General features: G+C 38.6%; 1 protein-coding gene across 1 annotated transcript in view; it reads left to right on the top strand.

Annotated features, from left to right (window-relative positions):
- The window catches only part of E(Pc) (Enhancer of Polycomb), a gene marked incomplete at its 3' end in the record, with an annotated part of 112,174 nt that overhangs the window by 84,317 nt on the left and 14,421 nt on the right, over positions 1 to 13,436 (top strand). The window contains exons 3-8 of the mRNA XM_074108929.1: positions 5,216 to 5,305; positions 6,608 to 6,756; positions 8,274 to 8,386; positions 9,399 to 9,578; positions 9,908 to 10,019; positions 11,341 to 11,410. Coding sequence (XP_073965030.1) covers positions 5,216 to 5,305; positions 6,608 to 6,756; positions 8,274 to 8,386; positions 9,399 to 9,578; positions 9,908 to 10,019; positions 11,341 to 11,410 — 714 coding nt within the window. The remainder of the gene's footprint in view (positions 1 to 5,215; positions 5,306 to 6,607; positions 6,757 to 8,273; positions 8,387 to 9,398; positions 9,579 to 9,907; positions 10,020 to 11,340; positions 11,411 to 13,436) is intronic.

Below are 13,436 nucleotides of genomic sequence, written 5' to 3'. Positions count from 1 at the left end.
ACAGATAAACGTTAAACAGAAAAATGTTCATCAACCAATAAATGTTCACCATCCTACTCGTAGTTGTAGAGGATATATCTTCAGAAGCTTATCTCATGCGCGCCCCGTCTGGCGCTAGTTCGATTACGTCGCAGTCAGCTGAGCTCACTCATGCACAGAGCGCCGCCGCCCGCCGAGTCGACAACAACACACGACACAACATACTAACTAACTTGACTAATACGTCCCATTATAAATACGAAAGTTTGAAAGTTTGTTTGTTTTTTACCTCAAACCTTGAACCGATTTAGAGCAAGTTCGATAGTTTGAGTCCCGGGGAAGGGCAGGATAGTTTTTATCCTGGAAAAATCTATACATTTAATTTACGCTATGACTTATGCCCTCGTCTGTACGCTTGGTTTGAGTCGACGGAAGGTAAATAGCATCCGCTCGTCTCATAAAGTTGTTGTTCCTTTATTTTGATAGTCATCATTTTGTTAAACATAAAAATGACAACCATTTTTATACCCCGACGCAAAATGAGAGGTGTTATAAAGTTTCACCGGTATGTGCTATTAAGTTTTTGTTTCTCTTTTTTTTGTACTAGCATGGCAATAATAGTATTTTATGCAACAGTTGTATAATAGGGGTCAAAAGAAGAGACGCCATGAGCTTTTTATGACTTATTTATACAACGTTGCATACAATACTTTTTCTGCGACTATGTACTTATTAAGTAAAATACAAAATAAGTAAGAGAAAAAAAGTAAACTTAAACTTTTTCATACTTTAGTATAAAGTTAGGAAACGTAAATATAAAATAAACAACAACAAACGAGTTCAAAATATGAAAATTACAAAATTTGTCTCAGGTAAATTTTGTTTTTAATTGATGTTTACTCGACAGTGACGATGTTAAAAATACGTATTTTGTTTACTTATGTTGGCAGCCTTGAATTATGTTCGGAAAATTTTTGTTATGTATAAAAAAAATATTAATTAAGTAAGTGGCTGCACCTTAGCCTGTCCGAACGAACGAATTAAGAAAAATAAAGTTAAGTGGTTGCAGTATTGTTTCAGCAACATTACGATACAATATAGGTACAATGCTGTTATGGGGAATAGACAATATAGAATCTTGTTATGTATGTTCTTATATTAATGTTCATGATTAAGTAAATCACAGATAACAGTATAGGAGTAGAAAAAAAGTTTATTATGTGTATGTGTTTATCTGTGCCGTCATAGCTCCCAAACGTCGACACAATTGCTTCGGACGATTACACAAGAAAGTGATTTAAAGATATCAAACCGTATATTTAAAATCGAAAATTTGTTTTCTTGTAAATACATATGTCATTGTTCTACTGGATGAGCGAGATGTTGATGCTGGTTTTTTGAAATCGATAGCTAATTTAATCGAGATGGTTCTTAGCTGTTTCGATTTTCGATATATTGAGATATTGATAAAAATGCAGTTAAAAATAAATAAAAAGAATTAAGGACCTTCATTTTATGACAGTCCATGTAAACCTGGACTTGTCTAAGCCATGGTATTCTGTAACAGATCTGTAATTAATGTATATAGGAATTGGTGTCCAACGAGCTTCTGGGGCGGTTTGTGTCTACGAACATCTTCAGCCCCAACGAGTCCTATATATGTCCTGAGATCTTACGGTAGTTTTCTATTTTAAAACGACCATTTGCGGCTTGATTATCTCTCATTAACTCTATCGTGTAGATTTAGTTGGAAAAAGATGTGTATACACAATACAAACGAGAAACAACTGGCGGAAACACGTTCGCGCAAGGATATCCTTAATGGGAAGTCTTGTCTTGGTATAAAACTATAAAAGTCGGGTTAAGCCTGCTCTACACATACGAGTACACATGTTGGGCCAGCGTCAGCCAACATGATGTTAGTCATTTTTTATGTGAGCTGTAGTTTTGTAGTGATACAGATATTTTTCATCATCATCATGTCAGCCGAAAGACGTTCAGTCCTGGACATAGGCCTCCCCCAAGTACGAACCAACTACCTACTTAACTAACTATAGTGGCCGGCCGCTAAGAAGTCAATCCTGACACATGCACAACTATGAAGTAACGGCCGGGCACTATACATATAGTAAAACTCATATTATATGCATACGTACGATATTTCAAAACCGTCTAGTCAGCTGATAATCTAGTCCGACGCTCTGTGCGTTTTTGCCTTGAGAGTTGAGACCCATCCGTTGAGTGTTTTTGCTACCGAAGCGCCTAACATAATGTATGCTGCGCTGCGCATTATACAGGTTGCGTGACTTATATGTCTAGACAAGATGCCTGATAGTGTCCCTAACAACACCATAGATAGATTTTAAATTTAGATTGTTCGCATTGTTGTTGATGGCTGTTGCAAGTTATCACTGAATTTTCCTGTTAGAAGTATAATGTATGCTTTGTGAAATCTATGTCGCCGGGTTGCTGCGAATTTTTAAATTATAGGATTTTTTTCTACGGAATGTGACACTACCTATAGGGTAACGAATTCTGTCTTCAACTAAAGGATACCTATTTAGGAAGAATGTTATATGCCATTTTATCCTCGGACTGCACTAAAAACGTTTCATCCAAAACTTTAATTTCGTTTCTAAAAACATTGAACCAAACTTATCCCCACATTAATAACTTTCAAACTGCCCGCTCGCTACATTAAAATACCGAAAAGTGCATTCGCACGCGTAAACACATTTCAAGCTTGGAAAGCACTCAAAAACTTAATGCAGAAGTGCTCTGATTACGGCCAACGAACCCCGGCCCGTGCTTGACAAAAAGTCCGCGAACCGGATTGTAACGAGCGCTGGAGGGTAAAGTACTCGGAAACTACGTGGTACTTTGTTTTTTGGTCCTTTTATATTTATTAAAATTAGGGGTCATCCATAAAGTACGTCACACCATTTTTGACCATTTTTGGCACCCCCCTTACCTCCCTTGTGACACGTATTGCTAGGAAATTTTAGTAATAAATAAGTGGCCATATTCATTGTGATTATTGGAAATACTACTAGCTTTAAATCCATACTTACTATTATAAATGCGAAAGTGTGTGTGTTTGTATGTTTGTTTGTATGTTTGTCCGTCTTTCACGTCGAAACGGAGCGACGGATCGACGTGATTTTTGACATGGAGATAGTTTATGGGCCAAAGAGTGACATAGGCTACTTTTTATCCCGGAATAATGCATAGTTCCCGAGGGAATAGCGCGCGATAACCGAAATCCGCGTATGTAGGTATGTATTCGATAGCTGCTTTTCATTGGTAGTATGCTCGGACAAATGGGGCCTTATTAAGGGTTAAACCAACAGGGTTAAGTTAAACTGCTGAACAGATTTAAATTAAAATTTTGCATGTAGATAGTTTGGGAAAGAGAAAGACATAGGATAGTTTTTATCCCGGAAAATTGCACGCATTCTACACGGACGAGGTCGCGGGCAACAGCTAGTAAACAATACTATTTTGAGTGATTTGAATAATCTGGGGAGTCATACAAACTCAAGGGATGTTATCTATGAATTAAAACGGCTTCTTAAATATACTACATCCCCGGAAGACAACCAAGTAATAAACACATTTATCAAAGGAACAAAGTCCTGGGTGGCGCTGCGCAGTTCCGACTAAACAGGATGTTATGTTTTGCGGCTACTAACTTTTTTAGTTCGAATAAAGCTTGAATCTGGCGCGCTGCAGTCCCTAAATTTAGGGAAGGTATTTGTAGTAACCAGCTTAAAACTAGTAAGTGGTGGTTAGTGGTCGTTAGACAAGTCTAAATATTTTTATGATTGTACGTAACTCACTAAACGTAATTAATTACCTACGCAAAAAAGAACTCGGACAGATTTCCACTTGTTATTGAAACAATATCAATCTCAAATTGACTTGTCTGTAGCTTTATGCGTAGATGTGGCTTATTCTATTTATAGGTATACCTACGCATAAAACATGAGCGAAGGGAAATTTATGTAACGTCACTGTTAGTAAATGCGTCAGATTGTAGTAAACATCAAAGTTTACCAGCCACGTAGCAGCCCTATCATGCTTTACTTAAAATAAGGGCAGAAAGCTAAAAATAGGCAATACGACCCTTTGCCCAAATGCGTCGGTACGGTTCAACAGGCATAGCCGCAACCTGTAACTTGTAGCTTATAGCGCTAGGGGATAAAAAACTACAGGTCAACGCCCATTCAGCCGTAGAATGGCGTTCCGTAAAAACTTGTTTCTTAGAAGATCAGATGAATAGCCAGCTAAGAAAGGCATCTTGCCCTGGTGATTGATGTTGCGTTTTTTACGCATAGAGAAGGACCAGACGCTGTCCTAGAGTTTAAATACACTTTGTCTATTGACGGTAATTAATCGTTGTTTGAGGTATATGATTTATTTAAAGTTCTTTGACTTAGTATATTTAAGGTTTAGTTGACGGCATTTCTACGATGATTAGACCTATTATCATAACTTTAAATCCTTTAAATAAGGAATTACCCTTTTAGACTTTCTAAAAAAGACTGTTTTAATCGTGTTGCTCACGACTAAAAAGGGTTAGACGACTCTATTAGTTGCGACGCGTTAAAAAAAGACGAGTTTTCCTAAAATACTTTAAAAGACTGAGTCAGTTTCATCACTATAGGTAGAGTCATTCACGATGACGTGTGCCGTGGTTCTTATTACAATGTCGTTAATGTCTATTTTTGACAAAATCACGCGTCTTCCTGGATGGGCACTTGGTATAGTCGAAATTGTTACGTAGTAATCTGTGCCTCGAGTATTATTGGTAATAAAGACTACGTCTTATCCAATTTAATTAGATATAGCCATACATAATAAACCAATATGAAGTACTGCTTAAGTGACTAAATAAGAAACAAACAGGCTGAGATATGTGGTGCATAGGAGAAATTCGTGTCTGTACCGTTGTCCAGCGGTGGTATAGCGGTATAACACGCGGCATGGAATGCCGAGGGCCTGGGTTCGATTCCCAGCGCTGGTCTTATTTTTCTGGTTTTTCTGTGCATCTATCTATATTTCAGTTTGTATTTACGATATGGGTTTTACGGGATGACTGTAAAAGTAACAAAAATTTGGAATTGAAATAAAAAGATTCCAAAAACCAATCTTAATGAAGTAAAATCTCGTTCCTATTTATCGTACATTTGTGCATCATCCTCTGTCTTATATTAGTTATTTATCCTTGTTACAGCGCTATGGCAGGAACAGGAGACGCCGGAGTACGACATCGACTCGGAGGACGAGCGGTGGCTGAAACAGCAGAGGCATCCAGAGCTCACAGGTAAATGATGTAACCGGTACAAGATACAAATGTCTATTTAGCAATATCAAGGTGTTGACTTTGGCAACTCGAGCGAACCAGCCGCGAGAAGCATGAGTGTATGGTTCGCGAGAAGAGTCGCGTAATCATCATCATATCAGCCGTAGGACGTCCACAGTTGGACATGCCTCCCCCATATACCTCCTGGTGCTTAATCTGTGTACGGCGTTGCATTTTAAGAGCACGAAACGATTTATGTTTTTGTATTAATTGATTGCCATCATGAACATTGGACCCGTCTAAGTTCAATGTATGTAGGTCTAGATGGGCGTCTAGCTCTAGGTGATATAGCTGATAGATATTTATTGATAGGGACTGTATCTGCATATGACATGGCTATGATTTACTATCTTAAATATTAACATTAACAAGCAAGGGCAAAGTAACTTGCGAGATGCAACAAATTTTCCTACACGATACAGCTGGTGCTTGCGATCAAATTCATTATTTTCTTGACGGAAATAAATAGTGAAAGTGTTTGAGTTGCTAAGTGCCTTAAACAATAATGGTCTCACGTACAGTCACCAGCACCAATATCTGACACAACAAAGTGTGCATAAATATCTGATACGACTCTATTTCTAGGACCGGTAGGTCGTGCCAGATATTTTTGCACGCTCCGCTGTGGCAGATATTATATATTTTTAAGCGGTTTCGTCTTAAATGGGTACATTATAAATTAGAGAATATTTGCTTCCGTTTTGTGAAATAATGATTCCGGGCTCTGGCTTAAACTTGGCTTTTTGATCTTTCGAACCAAAAACAAGGAAGGATATTATCGTAAACAAAGCAACTTTAGTGTTTTCAGACCAATTATATAAATTGGGGATAACACTTTTTACTGTTTTTTATGGTTTCAAGAATTCCTTTAATGTCGTTTTGACACGCGACAGCGGTTCATGCTTTCACTTGGTATATTACGGGATTTGAATTAGTAGGTACCTGCATTGAATACCGGAGATTTTACACTGCTGCTAGGAATTATTTTACTGCATTTGCGTAGGAGACTATATGCGTTAAATACATATATTTACGAGTAGTTAGTCAAAAAGAATGCGGAAAATCGATGAACTTTAAACAAACTTATTCCAAGAAAAAATAATATCGTCAGTCTTTGATCTTTAAACTTCTTAAAACCTTGCAATTATGGAACCTGCTCACAAAATTTCATGATAATCGGCTGAGAAATGCGAAAGGATTTTTGCCCAAGCCGAAAGGGATGGACGCTCGGTCAATTATAACCTACTATTTATATTTTCGCAGAATTAATGTTCGAACAAATGATGGACAAATTGGAAAAGAGCTCCGGGCAGACGGTGGTGACGCTGAACGAGGCCAAACTGCTTCTGGAGAGGCACGACGACCTGGTCATCGCCGTTTACGACTACTGGCTCAACAAACGGCTGAAGACGGTAAGATTTCAACCAGGCTCTGCGATATCGCTTTGTATAGCATGGACACTGCTGAAGTGAACCTTTTCGTTAGACAAGCTGGAGAGTGTGTGAAGCTTGAACTAGGTATGTCGTTGGTCGCAACACGTGGTCTTTACCGTACACAATCTTTGCTATACTTATCTGAGTTATACTTGTTTCTATAGTTCCTAAACGAACAGTCAGTCTCTAAAAGAACTTGTTAAAGCGAGTTTGTGGTAGCTCCCTCTTTGGACCCCACCTTTTGGAACACACGCACTTTCCTTAACCTTTTGAACGCCACAAATAGCAAAACACGACAGCTGAAAATCGTGCCATAGCGCCATGTCGGCATGGCAAAAGATGGTTTCGAAATATTCCATTTTTTTTTGTTTAATTGACGAAAGAAAAATTCTTGAACATTATTTTCTGATTAACTAACTGACGGATTAACTAGATTTTGTTAGGACACTAACCTATTGCAAGACCGAATATTTCACGCGGGCGAAGCCGCAAGTAAAAGCTTAGTATACCATCATAAAAGTTGAACGCAACTTTTTCAATTCGTCAGCGTTAAGTTCGAAAGTAAAGTTTTACAACTCGATTACGTATGTACGGTCCGGGAACCAGTTGGGAATGACTTGTGTGAAGTATGGGACCTGGGTTGACATGTTATGAACAAGTTGACCTGGAATCGATGGGGGAGGCTGGTGGATGAATGTGGAAGTTTAATGTAACCTAATCCACTAGATTAGATAAGTTTGTAAATATAACATTCGTGCGAAGTATTATGATTATTATGAATGGCTGACATTAAAATAATACTTTAAAAACTACTTATAAAACCAATGTGCTGTAAAATTCAGTTATACATACAACAAAAGTATATTTTATTTGACAGATAAATGCGATGCCATCTCCGTCTATTCGGACAAAACAAACAGAGGCAACATCACACATATCTGTCACATAAAATTAATCAATTAATGGTAAAACAGACCACCTGTTTCACCAAGGGCTAAAGGAACTAAAATTGTTAAACCAATTAGTCTCGAGCGGGCTAATGAACAAGTCTGATCCCTGTTTACATTACGAGAATACCCCCTTGTGGATTAAAGGCTTACAAGGATGCAGTGGTAGTAGACCGCTCAAAAAAATTAACAGACGTTACCTTAGCCGGTTAAAGAAAAGAAGCAGTTGTAGAAAGTAAAATGTCAAACGGGGCTGTGGGCAAAATGAGATTGAGAACCTATGGTATAACAGTGATGATAAATACAATTTTCATTAAGAGCGATAGAGAGAAAAATGTTATTTCTATATTCCCCGTGTAGCTTTACCCAATTCTTTAGTCACGCGAACGAAGCATAGCTTACAGCAAGAAACTGTTATGGTAACACCGCACTCTATATCTATCTCTCCCTTACGGAGGTCAGGGGTACGCCAATGGCAAACGCCTTCCCTATCCTTGGTGGGTCATTTATTTTCATAAGTTTTAACATTAATCGCTTGTTTGTTTACAGCAACACCCCCTCATCCTGTCAGTGAAGACCGAGAGTCGCCCCGGCCAGTCCTCCAACAACCCCTACCTCGCGTTCCGGCGCCGCACTGAGAAAATGCAGACGAGGAAGAACAGGTGAGCGCTCGGTCAGCTGGTGATGCATGATTTTGTACAGTAACCAGCACCCATATCTGATACAACAAAGTATGCATGGATATCTCATACAACTCTTAAGGTGGTTTTCCACCGGCGAGGCGAGACGAGACGAGAATTGAAATTTGTATGCATTCTCGCGCGCCCGCCGCGGGCCGCCGCGGGCGCTGCCATACAAATTTCAATTCTCGTCTCGTCTCGCCTCGCCGGAGGAAAATCACCATTATTTGTCGGGGGTAAGACATGTCCATTTCTGATATTTTTGCACGCTGCGCTATGACAGATATTATAATGGTGGTGATTCTTTGCATAGCTTACTTTTGATGAAATGGAGACTGGGGTCTAGATGGTCAACAAATGAAATCTGCATAAATATACAGACCTATACTACTCAAAAGAATAATAATAATAAATAAATATCACGGGACAATTCACTCACACCAATTGACAATTGATTCAAACAAGGAATGTAAAAAAGAATTATATTTATTAGTATTTTCGTTTCACCGATAAAATTCACGTGGCCATTATTTTTAAACCCCGACGCAAAAGAGGGGTGATATAAGTTTGTCAGCTATGTGTGTCTGTCTGTGGCACCGTAGCTCTTAAACGGGTGGACCCATTTGAAAGCGGTTTTTTTTAAATTTGAAATCAGGTTTTCCAGCGATGGTCCTTAGACATGTTTCATCAAAATCCGTTCATCTGTTTTTGAGATATTGAACTTTGAATTGACAGGGGTTTTCCAACTTTGTTGGTTAGGTTATCTTTTGAGCAGGATACTTTATAGCCTATATATTTTTTTGGATTTAAAAACAGCTTCCTATGAATAAAGAAACCTGATAAGTTTAAATAAATATAAACTTTTGGTTATTTGAGTGCTCATGCAGCGCAGTTGTCGGCAGCGTCGAAAAACTACCCTCATCTTCATCGCAATTATAACTATGTTCTGATGCATTTTAGATTCATTGATTGATTTATCGATTGAAATTTCCAGAAAAAACGACGAGAGCTCGTACGAGAAAATGCTGAAGCTGCGGCGGGACCTGGCGCGGGCGCTGTCGCTGCTGGAGCTGGTCGCGCGCCGCGAGAAGGCCAAGCGCGAGCTGCTCAAGCTGACCGCCGTCATCGCCGAGCGGCGCTACCGGGCCGGCGACTACGCCGAGCCTCAGCCCAGGTACTTACTTACTTTCCGAGATTTTACAAAATTTCCCTGGGAAGTCCCGAAAATTACATCGTTGTTTTCATTAACGTTGTATTAAAAACAACCATGCCAAATTTCATGACTCTGAGCCCAACGGTTGTTAAGTCGAGATTTTATCCCCATCTCGTGGGAATGTCTGGATAAAAAGTAGCCTATGTGTTATTCCAGATGACCAGCTATCTACATACCAAATTTTATCCAAATCCGTGCAGCTGTTTTAGCGTGAAGGAGTAACAAACATACACATACATACAAACTTTCACATTTATAGTATTAGTTAGTACGATTTGTGTTATTCCCAGGCCGCAATACCCCGTCGTGTCTCTCGCCACGCCGTGCTTCCGGCGCGACGCGTACGCAGTGCAGCATTACCCGCCGCGCGCGCCGCCCACGCCCGTCGACCAGCCGAGACCGGTACGTGCCTTCATCAACCACAGCACCGTCAGGGTCATGCGGTACTGTTGGGATGCCAATGTCTGTGCTGTAATGACAAGTGTGCACTGTGCAAGGGATAGAACCTAAGTAGGCAGCGCTAGTGCTTGTGCAAATTACCAGCTGCCAACCCTGGAGTCGACCCGATGCACGTCAATGGATATAAGCAAATGTGGGTGGGGTTCAGGCCCAGTGTTGCCGGACTTTCTTTTTGGCAAAGCCGAAAGCCAAGGGCACGAAGCTGGGCAGGGAATACAAATCTTGGCCCTATTGCCCTAGAGTGCCCAGGGCACCCGAGTTACCTATCCTTTTGAAACCTTGTTTTTGTTGTTTGTAATCTCTAGAACTACTTAACCGTTTATAAAAATTAAAAAAAGTTTAAAATGAAATTAATTTGCATGCATTACATATTTATTCACTGATGGAAACAAAATTCCTTACAATAGACATTGGTAAACTCGACTGCACTGCATCCGACCGTTTGATTACGATTTCGGTTCGATAATCCATCTATTTCACTCGTTAAGTAGATGCAACAAATTACAACTAAAATTAAGACCAAGTACCGTAGCAACATCATCGGTACCTAAAAACCTGGATTGGGTGGTATTGAATAATCATGATAAACGTGATCTCCTGCATTCGTAGTGTTAGACGCGAAAATTTTCCAAAGATTAGGGGGTTACGAGATGCGACAACCGAGAGTTAGAGCTTTGGCGGAAAAATAAAACGTGTAGAGGCAATATTACGCGGTGATGCTATATTTGATTCCTTTCATAGTGTTTTACCTTTCAATGGTTTGTTTCTATAGGGCTTACATGTAATTTTATGTTATCCAAAAATGTATAGTATAATCATTTATTTTCTGACCTACCGTGGAACGTTTTCACAGTGTCATAGTAATTTTCCTGTTTTAGGCTTGCGATGTCAATATGTCATATTTTGTGAAAACGCTCTACATTCAACTTGTTAGTAGTATGCGAAAATTGTATGTGAAAATCGAACTATCAATTTTGTATACAAATCATGATTACATCATGATAGTGACATGTCACTTGTTTAGTTGGAGTTGTTATTAGGCGTCTCTCATATTCTCTTATAGACAGTGTATTGTTTTAAAAGCTCTTTCTAAGCTACATCATTCTAAGTTTCATATTTCATAATATGGTTGTACTTCGTAAACTATTCTAATACATAACGCGTTGTCAATTAGCAATCGGCCGTCGCCTCTGCACGCATTATTATTCTTAGAGCTTCAACACTGTTCGAGCTACTATTATGGACATTATTGGTTGTCTTCCAGCGGGAAAAACGTCCTTACAAGAGACGGAAACACAGACACCACCCTGCCGGCTCCGCGCTGGCTCTGCGAGGTGAGTCGAGCCGCCCGCCCTGTTCGAGGCACTGTTAAAGACGACACCTAAAAAAATATCTACTAGATAAGACATTTTATACACACTGTAGACGCCTGCTGGGTTCGTGTTTTAAGGCAGGTTCGTGTTTGAGACACTGTTAAAAACGACCACAATTGTATCATCATTGAATGACAGTTTCTGAACAAAGCTAGTTGGCATCAGTATCGCGAGGTATGGGAAACAATTTTGACATTTGCGTCACGTTTGCGATTGGTTGAATAATTAAATAGACCATTCGCGGGCAAATTGTCACGTCTAACGGACCTTTCGATACTAACGCCATCTAGCAATATTTCGCCTGTCAAAAACCCTTCATTAAAAAAAAAAGATGATCGCCCGGTATTTTGGCGTACAGTCGTTCTTGCTCCTTATGTTACGTCGAAATAAGGTTCACAGATGGTTCATAAATATAATTTCTAACAAACTAGAAGATATTCAAAATGACAAGCAACTCTTTCAATATTGTGTTTGATACACTTTAAAGACACATAGTGAACATAATGTAAATTATGAAAACAATGCACATATTTATTTAGTTTGGCGTATTGGTATTTGCGATTGCTGAAAGTCGGTCAGTGTCCGGTATTTCTGATATAAATTTTAGTAGAAATAAACTACATACCTTGTTAGTTTGCTAAACTAATAAAAATTCAACACTTGCGTAGATGAATATACGTAAAAAAAATACACAAAAACAATAGCCCAAATGTCAAAACAAAATAAACCAGCGTTTTAACGGTGTCTCGAATAGCTTGACTTCAAATTAATTAATCTAGGCGTAAAATTAGCCATAGACAAGTTATAATACCGTACATTTACATGCTTATGTTTCGGTAAACACCGCGTCTATGGCACTATACTCTAGGCACGTCTAATCCATAGTTTTGAACGAAATTGACTGTTCAATGTCACGATCCGTTCAATGATATGGTACATCATTACATTATGTGTTCGTTTTGGAAGGATGTTCTTGTTCTGTCTATTATTTAGTGTATTTAACTAAGTAATCATTCTTGTATGGCACGAACGTTTTATTGCGTTGATATATTTGCTCAATCAGTTCGAATGGAGGCACTATGGCAAAAGAGTTAAGCTTTGACTCTTGAGTTATAAAATATTAAATACCTAATCGTAGTAAAAAAGACAATGCACCTGGTTATTTTATAGTATACAAGTAATTTAATCGTTTGGATTGAATTAAGTTAACAAAAAGGTTTGATATCATACATCTATTTTGATATAGATCGTTATGACGGCTTTCATAATTTCAGCTATATGTTCGGAATTTAGACCATTCCGATATCCGAATTTCAACAAAAAATGTGTTAAAACAAGTGTATGCAATATGTCTGTCTCTAGATGACTCGTTCCTTAGTACAGTAAAACCGTTTAAATCGTGAGCCTTAGAATCTTGTCGCAGCAAATGTCGTACTGACTTCTTTGTCAGGCATTGCAATGTCGTTAAGGCCAGGTTACCTGAAATGAAGTAATTTTTAATTCAAGTGTTTACATTTAATTGTTTTCAATGGGGTAAAACTGTATGTGATAGTTTTATGAGCTTTCTTGTTTATTTAATGGTTCAAAACGCAGTACATTAGTTTTCACTAGATCGAAAAAAAAAACGAATATTATGAATCATCTCTTTCTTCTTCTTGATCTTTAATTTTATTAACCTTTTCCGCAAAATATATTTGTAAAAATTGAATGATTTAATTTCTAACACAACAATATAACATGTAGAAAGTTTTTTGTTTTTATTGTCATTTTTTGCGATAAGGTTCAATTGTGCACGATTTTATAGTCAGCAGCAGAAGTAGATGAGCAGTTGTGGTGCTATAGTGTGTAGATCATTTCGAGCGCCGTAACCACTCCTCCATCTACTACGAAATTCGAAAATCGAAGTTTGTACCGTACCGTCCCTCTCACTCTCGTATTAAATAATACAAGCGTCAACGGGACGGCAAGATACGAAGTACGAATTTTG

Source organism: Choristoneura fumiferana, chromosome 27 (assembly GCF_025370935.1).
Source record: "Choristoneura fumiferana chromosome 27, NRCan_CFum_1, whole genome shotgun sequence".
NCBI classification, from domain to species: Eukaryota; Metazoa; Arthropoda; class Insecta; order Lepidoptera; family Tortricidae; genus Choristoneura; species Choristoneura fumiferana.
This window is presented reverse-complemented; position numbering and strand designations above follow the sequence as displayed.